The 13,124-nt window shown below is 41.1% G+C and overlaps 1 protein-coding gene across 2 annotated transcripts in view; it reads right to left on the minus strand.

The window, feature by feature from the left end:
* Positions 1–3,289: 3,289 nt before the first annotated feature.
* The window catches only part of smpd3 (sphingomyelin phosphodiesterase 3), a 91,670-nt gene continuing 81,835 nt past the window's right edge, over positions 3,290–13,124 (minus strand). For both annotated transcript variants that reach the window (XM_086301996.1, XM_086301997.1), the window contains 3 exons: positions 12,023–12,086; positions 11,243–11,411; positions 3,290–4,088 (listed from right to left, as the gene is read on the minus strand). In XM_086301996.1, the coding sequence (XP_086158122.1) occupies positions 3,987–4,088; positions 11,243–11,411; positions 12,023–12,086 (335 nt within the window). In that variant the 3' untranslated portion in view covers positions 3,290–3,986. The remainder of the gene's footprint in view (positions 4,089–11,242; positions 11,412–12,022; positions 12,087–13,124) is intronic.

Here is a 13,124-nt window from a genome sequence, read left to right on the forward strand (position 1 = left end):
TGAAAATGTGTTTTTAATGTTCAGGAAATTTGATCTGGAAGTAGGACGTGGAGTTGGGGGAGAGGAATTTATTGACTTGTAATAATAATTTTGTGTGATGTTAGAAGAACCACTCATACTAGGATCTACTTCTAATCACTACAACAGAGATATTGTCACCAGCATATATCTTCCATCAGTTTTGGAAGATAAAGTGGACATGTGCTATTTGTCCATCTTTATATACAGTCAGCGGTTGCATCTGTAGTCAGTGTGCCTGCCCAGCACCAAACAGCAGACCAGTTTAAGAGCATTAAAGTGGCCCAGAAATTGAATTTAATGCCACTTAAATGGAACTACACTTGAGCATTTTTCTCTTCACCAGCCTAACACACTGCTTAGAAAGAGTTCACAGGAATACACAACAGGATGAGTTCATATTTGCCTCCAACTGCTAAGTTTACGCATGACTGACTGAAAAGTCACCCAACTGCAAACCTAAGGCTTGGTATAAACCCTCAACACCCACACAAGCCAACACTCTCCTTTGAACTTTAAATCGGAAATATTAAAAATAACACAGAAGATTTTAGCAAAACAAAATGAAATCCAAATATAAAATCAAAAACCTTCACAGTCCAGCTTTAAAATAAGACGTGTCACACTGTTTGTCTGTCCATTCTTACAAATGAACTGTTCGGCAGTATTCAGATTTGATGCAATAAATACAACAGTTGAAAAATAAAGGTTTATAAATAAATGTTTACATTGGCTAACACAGTACTTCTCCAAACCTTTGATTTATTATACCTCATAGCAGATGCTCACCGTGGCACCTTTCCTTTACTCATATAGTGTATTTACATGACTATTTACCAAGTGCTCTTGGGTGTGTGATGTTACCCTAAGCAAAGCAGTGATTATTCTCAAATTCACCTGACTTTGTCTCAGAAAAATCAAATAAAAAAGGAACATGGTGAAGCACAGACTTGGTAAAAACAAGAACGTGTCAGTCATAATAATACCATGAGTAATATAGAGAGTCACATGACAGATGGACTCATACTGTATGCAAAACTGTAAGCTGAACATACATAACAGGATGACTGACAAGTCCTGTGCACACACACGCACACATGCACACACACTCACAACAGCAGGATGTAGACTGCTGATACCATGCCTGTAAACATACTATAGTGCACTGGCCACCCTGGGTTATCATTCAGCACAGTTTTTATTCAGAGAAATGCCAGCTAGCACTTTAACTGGGGGGAAAATACCACATGAAGTTGCCCCAACATATTCATATTTGCACTGATGCTGAAAGTGATGCTTGAAGTGAAACGTTTCCCCTGAAGTGATTACGAGACAGGTAGAAAGGTCACAAAACTGTTGTAAACATTGTTTACCCTGCAGATCATGGTATATAGACAGTATCTGCAAACTTAACTATCACCGTAAAGCATGTTTTATTCAGAGAGAGAGGTGTTACGGCCCATATTGACCGATGGCAGTATGGGTGTAGTTCCTGGATTAAACAGAATGGTAGAAGAGTAATCTGGAGTTTACTGCATTTACTGTTTACAGGTTAGCATGTGTGGTGCTAAACAACAGGTACTGTGGAGAAAATACGAATCTAGCATTTGGATGCAAACTTGACTTGGCTTGATATGACCATTAGCTTGTGATGGCTAATGTTTGCCTGTTTTATATTCAAGGTATTTGCTGTATGAATGACAGTTGTAGTTTTTCCAAGCAGAACTGTTTAATTTGGCAGCATCTCACTTAAGAATACTGATAGTTTAAAAACTGCTTCCTCGTTTCTTAAAGTTCAAGGTAACAAGGTCACTCGCTCACAGCACTCTGAGTTCACAGCACCACAGCTGCATGTCTGGGGGTATTTAAGGACAGTTTGAGTAAGCACATGTCTCTAAACACTTCTCAAAGTTCCAGCTCCTGTTTGATACCATGGTCTGTTTGGCTCTGTTACACACAGAGAGTCGGTGTAATGGCTTTATAATGATTTAGTATTTCAAAATTGTCCAGCCAGTTTCTCCACATTGTAACACAGTACAGCAGAAATCTGAAGGTGCATTTAGGCTGAAGGCAAAGCAGTTGGTGGGAATTTGACTGAATTTGCACAAACAGCTAAAATACTTGGGATTTTTTGTTTTTTCATTAAAGAGAAAAAGTCTCACATGTGCTTTCAGTCTGAACACACCTTCAGTTACGTTTTGTTTTTTCACTTCGACACTTCTCCATTTAAAAAGAAAAATGAAATCCAGGTAATTATAGAACATTTACTGGCAAATCATTCCCAGGAATTTGTGCCGCAATAAAAACAAACAAACAACAACAACAAACCAGAACATGTCCTGCTTTTTGAAAATATTGGATACATTGTAAAAAAAAAAACAGGATAGTTTCTGTTATTTAAAGGTATTTGTGAAAAAAGTGAAAAAAGAAGCGTTTGATGCAATAAAATCTGAATTCTGTGTCTTCTTGGTCGGTCTGTGCTAATCTTTGGGACTGTTTTGAACTTTATATTGAGTTTACGTGGCATATTGCACAGCCTGTAGGTGTTTAAAATGTTACAGAACAATGAGGTTTTGCAGTTGCGTCGCAATATGGCTGTCAACGTAATAATCCACTGGACAACTTGCTGTGCTAATAACTGGGCTTCATGCTGGAATTTACCAAGTGAACCAAACAGATGTGCTCACAATAAAGTGATGGTTTGCCAACCAGCTACTACGGTTTGTTTGCTAACAAGTTGACAATATCTAGTCTCTCAAAAAGATCGCCATGTTTCGTGTCGGACTCGTGAAGAGGTCCAATTTGGCTGCCAGGGTTTTTTTGTTACATCCACTGAAAGCCCTCCTTATGTCATGTGTGTAGCTGTGTGCCTGCATTAGCTAAATCCTCTGTATGTGTGTTATTAGCATTAGCATGCACAAATGCCACACAGACACGCAGGTATGTGTTTGAGAGCCAAAATGCCCCTTGAGGCATTCAGACACGTATAAGTATGTGTCAAGCCTTTATATGAATGTTGTAAACTAACACCATTTCCCATCATGCATCAGCAAAGCTTCACCAATGGTTTCACCAAATATGGCTGAGGAAACATGCTGTAGCGTCGCATCGCATTCAACCGACAACGTTTTGTCTCCAGTTTCATGTCCCTTTAAACAATACCTCTTTATAGAAACATACCATATAATATTAAACAGGCATTTCAACTCCTTATAAAAATTGGTGCGGCCACAATAGAAATTGTACATTGATTTCATCCTTTTAGAAAGACTTGTTTTTTTTTTTAGAAAAGAAAAGACACTTGTTGAGGTTCCTGGGACTGACTGTGAGAGCAGTAAGGTGAATAACTGACCAAGAGCCTTTCAGCAAGGAACACGACACAAAGACACAGACGGTCAGTGTAAAGGCCAGTCTGTAGCTGTACGCTTCTCTCCAATAATGTGTTTGTCCCTTCTGTCCCTGAAGGTAGAATAATAATAACAATAATTATAATTAAAAAAAGAAATCATACTAACACTACGACTAAAACAGATCTGATAAAAGGAGTGTGTGTATTGGCTACATGAAACCATTCACTGAAAATAAAACCCTTTGGACTCAGTTCCAGAGGGAGCGTTGGAGGAGAGGCCAGGCGATACTCAACAGTCGAGAAGTCGATCTCTTGTGGGTGGTGCTGTATTTAATGTGTGTGACTGAGTGGGTGATTTACCCAGGAAGATGAAAATCTTTCTGGTTTCCTAAACTGAATTCCCCTGCTTATCTCTCCTGCTCAGAGTCTCTCAGAGTCTCTCTCCCCTCAGGTGGTCCTCTTCTCTACCTTCATTAATCCTCCTTCGTTCATTCATCCATCTATTTGCTGCCCCATCAATCTTTCCTTGAGCACCTCCTTATCTATAACATCTTCTTCTCATCCTGGCTGTCTGCTCTTCTCCATGGCAGTATTTAAATAAAAAGCTCAGGTGATGAGTCTAAGGCTCCTCTTCCCCAGTGGAAACAGCCAAGCGCATGGCCACAGACAGGTGGTCGGTGAGGCCGGCCAGCTGGGTGACGAAGCTGAACTCCTCGATTTCCTGCAGGATGAAGAGTAGAAGAGAGCATCGTCAGATCACGAAGGCGTCACAAAGCTCGCAGTTAATTCTGCAGCAACTTTCAACGTTAGGGCGGGTTTGGTTTTTGTTTTCAGAAAGTAAAAGACGTTTCAAATAAAGTCACGTGCATTAATTTTAGCATTGCTGGTTTTCTGTTAAAAACTTTTCAGTTTAGGAGTGATAGTTAGGAGTGTTGGGAATCAGTGTCTTACAGCCTTGTTTTAGATAAGAGGAAGCACCACTGCACATGACATCTTCGGGCAGCCTACAATATTACCAAAACCAACATCCTCCAGTATAAAGCAAGCATTAGTGTAATCACTGAAATGCTGAAATCTTTAGTTAGATGTTAAAAGAGAAATTACTTTAACACAAGCTAATGAGGCAGCTCTCTGCTGCTGCTTTTCAATTTGCTATCGGAACATTTGCTCCCCTCTGAAGCGGTTTATTCATTAACCATAATCTCAATAACTGAGAGTCCAAAATAGCCCACATTTTTATGTATACATTTTACAGAAAGAGGCCATCTAGATTCATCATAGCTGCTTGGTGCTTTTTGAATATGAGGTGCTCCCTCTCCTGAAAAAAAAAAATCAGCTTTATGAATGGTGACATTGTCATGTTGGAGCAGGAAGGGCCTTCCTGCCTCATGCTGTCACTAAATGTCACTGGAACTCTGGGGACTTGTCCAAAACCATGATAAACAACCCTGACCAAAAGTATGTGGACTGTAATGTCAACAGAAGGTACTTTCCACAGACAACGACTGCTAACGTAGCTGCAAGTACTACTAAAACCTTTGTCATGACAATCAATGAGAGTTCATTTAATAATGTTGATATGTTTTATCAATAGTGCCGTTTTAAGAGAGATGTGACAATTTATGAATTTTTTTTTAATAGTACTTCGAACAATCTAATTGACAGGAAACTTACATTTCAAAATGAAACATTCTTTTAGTATGGATTTGTATGTTAGTTTACATTTTTATGGCAAAAAACCCAAAACATTTTACAAAATATATCAAATTCTTTTTTCTTTTTTTGGTGTAAGAGATAAACAGAGAGAATTTTGAGGTGGTCCATATTCCTAATATTACTTCTAGTATTTTCCCCAATTAAATAAAAATGCTTGGACTTTTGCAACACATTCCTCTGAAGGCTACTTCTTCAAAATGACCTTTTGATCATGCTCTAAAGGCACATTACTCATATACAATGGAGAAGCTGATTTCTGGAAGATTTTATTAATAACAACACATGAAAGGGGAAAAAAGTATTTTTCTTGGCTGCTGACTATGTTTCCTGATTTAAGAAGTGGTTAAAAATATATATCAACATCTCCACAAATAAACCCTCCCTCTATACAAAATCCATTCACTGAAACTAGTTATAAGCAATATTTAATATGTAAATTGGGTCATACTTTGATATATCGACTCATTTAAAACTTAATTGTCTTCATTAAGGTAATCCACTAATCTCCTTCTGCTAGTTGTGTCTCCACTAAATAATTATTGCAGGACAATTTAAACCTAAGAGCGGAAACATTTTTATCCAAGTATGTTCTTCAAAAAATAACTTAAAGTAACATGAAGAGATAAAGAGAAACAACACAAGATTAAAGTAAACATGTAAATAAATGAGACCCTTCAAGTGACGGGAGGTTAGCGACATGCTTGATCAGCTCCACTTAAGGGAAATGATGCTACAGTAACTGTACTTTGACAGAAGGTGGCGTCAGGCGGCTGCCTTCAGAGAGCCAATAGAAAGAGTCAGACAGAGAGATGGGAAGAAAGGAGAGAGGTGTAAATAGTATGATTTGGTTTTCCAATCCTCTCCAGTCCCTCACACAGACAGTCCTGCCCTCATTCCTTTTCTTCCCTACTTTTTTGTTGTTGTTTTTGCTGTGTTTCATTGTTCACCTCTCCAGATTTTAGTCAAACATTCTCCCGTGGTGTGACATAATTTCAGCCTGCTTCACACGGCTCTGGAAAATTAGGTTTTTAGCTTTGTTGCTAGGAAATTAATCAGAGGAGAATTAAACATATCACCTCCCCGCTGACAAGAAAATGCCACAATTCTGTGCCCCCTGTTAGCAAACTCTTTTGTGTTGGTGTTTTAAGCATGTCAAAGTCAAAGTCAAAGTCAACTTTATTTGTCGATTCTGCCACATGTACAGGACATACGGAGAATAGAAATTGCGTTACTCTTCACTCCCTAGATAAATAGCAAATGAACATTTAAATATATTTAAATATAAAAGTGATTAAAAAATGCAAGTAAAATAATTAAAAAGTAAAAATTTAAATAAATACAATTTTACATATAACAAGAAAGCTATATAATATACAATATAATGGGTAAGTGACATTGAGTGTAAACCAGGCAGAGTAGTGCAAATAGGCAAATAGTGCAAATGGAGATTTGGTAATGTACGGTAAGAGAGAGTGTAACAACAAAGTCTTATGAGGTAATGGCAGTCCAATGCTCCACAAAGTGACTGGTAACTGGTGCAGGCCAGTGAGTGAGTCAGAGAGTGTGTGTGTTTGTGTGTGTGTGACAGAGTTCAGTGAGACCGTGGAGGAGAGAGGGGAGAGGGGGCAGAATCGGGAGGGAGTTAAGCTTCCTGACAGCCTGATGGATGAAGCTGTCCTTCAGCCTGCTGGTCCTGGCCTGGAGACTCCGCAGTCTCCTCCCCGACGGCAGCAGCTTGAAGAAGCTTTGCATTGGGTGTGTGGGATCAGCCGCTATGCAAAGGGCTTTTTTAGTGAGACGGGTGCTGTAAATGTCCTGGAGGGAGGGGAGAGAGACACCAATGATCCTCTCTGCAGCTCTCACTATGCGTTGGAGGGTTCTATGACAGGACGCATTGCAGGCTCCAAACCACACAGTGATGCAGCTCGACAGGATGCTCTCGGTGGTGCCTCTGTAGAAAGTGTGCATGATGGGGGCTGGTGCTCCTGCTCTTCTTAGTTTGCGGAGAAAGAAGAGACGCTGCTGTGATTTCTTGGCCAGTGCTGTGGTGTTGTACGTCCAGGAGAGATCCTCTGTGATGTGCACACCCAAGAACTTGGTGCTGCTCACTCTCTCCACAGACGCTCCGTCAATGGTCAGAGGAACATGTTGGGTGTGCATTCTCCTGAAGTCCACAACAATCTCCTTCGTCTTCTCCACATTCAGAGAGAGATTGTTGTCAGCACACCACGTGGCCAGGCGTCTCACCTCACTTCTGTAGTCGGTCTCATCCCTGTTGCTAATGAGACCCACCACCGTTGTGTCGTCCGCAAACTTGATGAAGAGGTTGGAGCTGTATGATGGGGTGCAGTCATGGGTCAGCAGAGTGAAGAGGAGGGGGCTCAGCACACATCCCTGCGGGGCCCCCGTGTTTAAAATGATGGTGCTGGATGTATTACTGCCAACCCGTACTGCTTGAGGTCTTCCGGTGAGGAAATCCAACAGCCAGTTGCACAGTGAGGTGTTGAGCCCCAGCTGGACCAGTTTTTGAATGAGCTGTTGGGGGATTATGGTGTTGAATGCTGAACTGAAATCTATAAACAGCATTCGAACATATGAGTCATTTTTGTCCAGGTGTGTGAGTGCCGAGTGGAGTGCAGTGGAGATGGCATCATCGGTTGAGCGGTTGGGCCGATAGGCAAACTGGAAGGGATCCAGGGAGGGGGGCAGGACAGTCTTGATGTGTTGCATGACTAGTCGTTCGAAGCACTTCATCAGGATGGGAGTAAGTGCAACAGGACGGTAGTCATTAAAGCAGGAGGGAGATGACTTTTTTGGAACCGGAATGATTGTGGTGGCTTTAAAACATGTGGGGACGACAGCCTGGATGAGTGATATGTTGAAGATGTCTGTGAAGACATCAGTGAGTTCCACTGCACAGTCTCTCAGTGCACGACCAGGAATGTTGTCAGGACCCGGAGCTTTATGTGCATTGATCCTGCTGAGGGATCTCCTCACGCTGTCCGGTGACAGAGTCATCACCTGGTCACCAGGAGGGGGTGGGGTCTTCTGTGCAGTGGTGCTGTTTTGGGCTTCAAAGCGAGCAAAGAAAGTGTTCAGCTCGTTCAGCAGGGGGATAGTGCTATCACAGGTCTGTGGTGGGGGCTTGTAATCTGTGATGGTCTGAATGCCCCGCCACAGGCTCCGTGAGTCTCTGCTGTCTTTGAAGTGATGAGATATTTTCCTGGAGTACTGTCTCTTCGCCTCTCTGATGCCACGGGAAAGGTTGGCCCTAGCTGTCCTCAGGCTTGCCTCGTCTCCAACTCTGAAGGCAACATTCCGAGCTTTCAGCAGCCTGTAGACCTCTCCTGTCATCCATGGTTTTTGATTGGCCCGGACAGTTATGGTTTTCGTGACTGTTACATCCTCAATACACTTGTTGATGTAGGCAGTAACAGTCTCTGCGTACTCCTGGAGGTCAGTGGTGTTGTTATAGGTGGCAGCCTGCTTAAACATGTTCCAGTCTGTAGTATTGAAGCAGTCCTGTAAAGCCTCTGAAGACCCCTCTGGCCACACTTGTATCCGCTTACGAACCGGTTTGGTCACTTTAACGAGCGGTCTGTAAGCAGGCATTAGCATGACAGTGATATGGTCTGAGGCGCCGAGGTGGGGGAGGGGAAAAGCTTTGTAAGCTCCTCTCTGGGTGGTGTAAACAAAGTCCAGTGTGTTATTTCCCCTTGTTGGAAAGTTTATGTGTTGTTGTATTTTTGGAAACACGCACTTTAAGTCTGCATGATTGAAATCCCCAGCCAGGATGAGAAAAGCATCAGGATGGGCTGTCTGCTGCTCACTGATGTGCTGGTACTGTGTAATATTTGTAATATGTAATATATGTAATATTTGGAGATGCGTTCACACATCCAACACAGTAGGAACACCGATTTAAAACACGTGCTGCCTTTTTTCATAATAAACCCTTTTGACATGCCAGTGAAACTGAATGAACGCTGCATTACCTAAGGAAGGTTTCGCTTTTGTCCACTTAATGGAAGGGTTGCTCTTAGTGTTATTAATCACACGTCCTTCTCGTGCTGTGATAAATCTGAATGTCTGCTGTGAAAAACGTGCACTGTGTACAGAGTCTGTGTACCGTGTAAGACGTCACATTGTTATTCTCAGCTCCTTGTATAATCAAAACTTTATTGATTCCTGCAGGGAAAAAGTGTTGCTCAAGATTATGGAAGTTGTAAAATTATATTAGAAATACAATACTTTGAGGATACAAAAAGCACCAGGGGTACACAGTCCCTACGATATCTGCATGTTCAAATGGTGATCTGTGAAGGGTACCATTTCTTTTCCCTTTATTTCTTTTCCATGGAACGCTCAATGTGACGACACTGAAATCTGGGAACACCTTTGTAGTTCTGTATTGGTAAATTGAGTAAAAGTGAAAGACTGGCCTGTGTGTGTGTGTGTGTGTGTGTGTGTGTGTGTGTGTGTGCGCAGAAAGCTAACATGTTTGCAAGCTAAAGAACACAATCAGAAAGGACTTCCACTGGCGACCTCTCCAGGAGACCCCACCTCTTGTCTCATGACTGCTGCGATACACCCCCACCTCCTGTGACTCCACCTTGGATAAGCGCTTAAGAAAATCGTAGAATGAATGGAATTGGTTTCCCTAGCGCAGCGTTCCCAAACCTTTTCTGCGCCACAGACCAATTTAATGTCAGACAATATTTTCACGGACCAGCATTTAAGGTGTTGCTGATCAATACAACAAACTAAAATGATACGACCAAGACAGAAACTGTGGTGTTTTGTAAATATGATAATAAACGCGAATTCACTGTATAATTGTGTAACTTTATTAGCAGCGTCCTCCTGAAATGCGCCAACAACACTGAGAGTAACATCGTCCTCTCTGTCCCTTAATGCTCTCTGGTCGCTATGGTAATGCGTAAATATTTCTTTCAAAATAAGACACAACTACAACACGGGAAAAGGCCCAGGGAAACCGAGTTAATTATAAAAACCCTGAAAACCATAAATGTCAAACTCAAGCCTCAACTCTGGCAGCCCGGTACCAAACAACTCACGGAGCGGTACCAGTCCATGGCCTGGGGTTGGGGACCGCTGCCCTAGACAGCAGCGTGAAAGGTTTTGGGTAGCTGGTTAACATTAGCATGTAGCTGATTAGCTTAAAACAAAGTATTGGCTACAGTAGGTTAGCACTGCTTAGATAGCTAACATCAGTTAGCTCAAAGCAGTGCTGAATGGTAGAGCACCCAAATGAGCTGTTGGATTTTGAATATAGGAAAGGATGACGTCACTTCATGTCAGTGTTAGCTGCGGGGTTTACGTCTGTGAGCCCGAACTGTCTGAAAGCGCTTGTACACACGTGATTCAAAGGAATTTCTTGTAGTCTTATCCATATGACATAAATAAATGGGCAGTTGTGAGCGCAAAAGTTCACATTTCAGAAACTCACTAATTGACAACACTTTGCGTTGACACCATCGCTGAACAATGATTTGCCGTCTCTAGTCTGCAGTTATGGAAGTCTGGACTTCCATAAAGACTCATAAAACAAATGAAAGGCAGAAAATTAAAATCATATATTTATCTGCTTGTAATATGTTGTTATTACTGTGAATTTGTGGTTGAAGTAATCCCTTCAGAATACAATAAAAATGGCATGTTTTTAATAACGTTTCAATTATGACTTGACCGCTAGCACGACCTCATTTAAATAATGCTTTCAATATAGCCACTTACTCTATGACTGCATTCAAACAACGTAATTAAAATTTAAACTGATTATGGTCAATGGAGCGAATTAGAGGACCTCTTAAAAGCACTTAGATGTCCGGTCAAAAGTTTACACTCATCATGGGAATACACTTCTTAGTATAATATTGGACTTAATTCTATGAACTGTTGTTTTTCTGAGGCTGACTGAGTAAACAGCATATATCTTTAAGATTAAAAATAAAGAAATACTTTGAGGCTTTGTAAATTACTAAGCATATTGCAAGCTAATTAGTTCAAACACAAATAAAAGGACAGGTGATTAAGAGGTGTTGCCAGTTTTCTAAGGTCTAAAAAAGTCTCAAATTGACAATAAAAATATGAGACTGAGTCTTGAGAGCGTCATCCAGCAAGACAACAAAACCGTACCAGTTTCCAGTCCTGTTGGAGGCCCTCGTCGCTGTAAAGGATGTAGTCAATACGGCGTCCGTTGCCCTTCAGCGGGATTTTCCTTCCCTTCTGACTGCTGGCGGGACACTGGCTCTTACTGGGAGGAAACACCAGGTACTCCTTCCTTCCCTCTTCGTTCTCCATAAGTCTGAAAACAACACACAACATACTGAAGTTTAGATGCTGTGTTGTATCCAAATGCATATAGTTAATTGGAATTCTGTCAGGACCACTATAACCAAAAAGATTTCAGTCTACAGTCATTTATATTTTGGGATATTGGCTCTGTTCTCCAACCTCTATAGACTTCTGTGTGCATACGTGGAAAGTGAAGAGAGTATTAACAAGACTCCAGAGCAGGCACTGAAGATAAATATGTCAGACACTGAATGATAACGAGCAGTTGGGGTGGAGATGGTTTGCAGTGTATCAGCTGAGCAACGGTCAAGTGTGGGTTTGCACTCCCATCATCTAAATTTGCTGAGATTAGGGCTTATCTTGACTTCGTGGCCTGCCTGGTGATGTCATGACGATGCTTCATTGAAAATTTCCAAAGAAATTATAGTAATTACAGCAAATTGCAAACATGAGCACTGGGTCAATGGTAATTTCAGAGCTTTAAATCTCAGATATGTTTTGGTACACATATATTATGGGTACACTCGTAAGATTTGGGAGCAGAAGTTAGACCGCTGTGATTTATGATCGTCATGCGAATAAAAGGAGAGGTAATTTGATTTTTCAGGGGATGAGACTCACTTTTGTAAACTTTCCGGTGAACTGACATCTTCATCATAAAGGCCACTGGGATCCAGCAGAGTACCTGTTTAAAGACACATTACAATGCATTAAAGTGGAGACGTGCACAAGTAAATTCAGCCTGCATTTCTCTCCTTCCCTCCCCCTCGTTCTCCCTCAGCCTTGTAGTATCAGTCCATGGCTCAGTCTTTTAGCTAGCATCATCACATATTTTTATAATGGACTACTTAGCACATCCATTCATTCACACTGATGTGTTTACATTAGCAAATAGGATGCAGAAAATGACTTCTCTTGTAACTGTTTACAATTTGACTATGGGACAGCTGAGCAGTCTGTCCAGTCGTCCAGTTTAGCTGCAGAGTTTTTAAAGAATATAGAATAAAGAATATAAATATTATATAATATAATATATAATATATAATATATAATATAATATTAAAGAATATAGCTCGTGTGGATGAAAATGCTGTGTAAGCGTCCCTTGATGGAGGTGCCTAATAGAGAAAAAAGGTAATTCTCACAGCCAGAATTACAAACATTTTCATGTTTGATTTTTACACACACACACACACACACACACACACACACACACACACATACACACACACACACACACACACACACACACACACACACACACACACACACACACACACACCACTTAGAACAAAAGTCCTCATATGACCGCCAAGAGATTGAATGCTGCTTATTTTTGACTGCGAGGCCTTTCTGTCTTTTTGGTTAGTTTGAGGCATTAAATAATGTGGCTTAGACACGGAGGCTACTTAGATACTTAGATTTAGGGAAAAATAAAATACAAACTTCCACAAGATTAAAACATTTTAAAAGGCAAACATCTAATATCGCCACTATTCTTGGTTTCCATGATAAAGTCCTTGACTACAGTTAACACACCAGCAGAGTGCTTCTGCTTGTGCTTATGGTCCAGGTCAGGTGTTAAATCCTATCAGACTAACCTGGTGAAAACTGTCAGTAAAAGAGTGCCCAGTGCATTGTAATAGAACACCTACATGTCCTGATTAAGCATCATTATGTAAGCAGGGAGTGAGAAAAGGTTCAGGTGGTTCATTTCCATGTT

The sequence above is a fragment of the Aulonocara sp. 'chitande type north' Nkhata Bay genome, linkage group LG7 (assembly GCF_057382095.1).
Source record: "Aulonocara sp. 'chitande type north' Nkhata Bay isolate Kocher_YH1m ecotype deep benthic linkage group LG7, A_spYH_male_GT1.1, whole genome shotgun sequence".
NCBI lineage: Eukaryota > Metazoa > Chordata > Actinopteri > Cichliformes > Cichlidae > Aulonocara > Aulonocara sp. 'chitande type north' Nkhata Bay.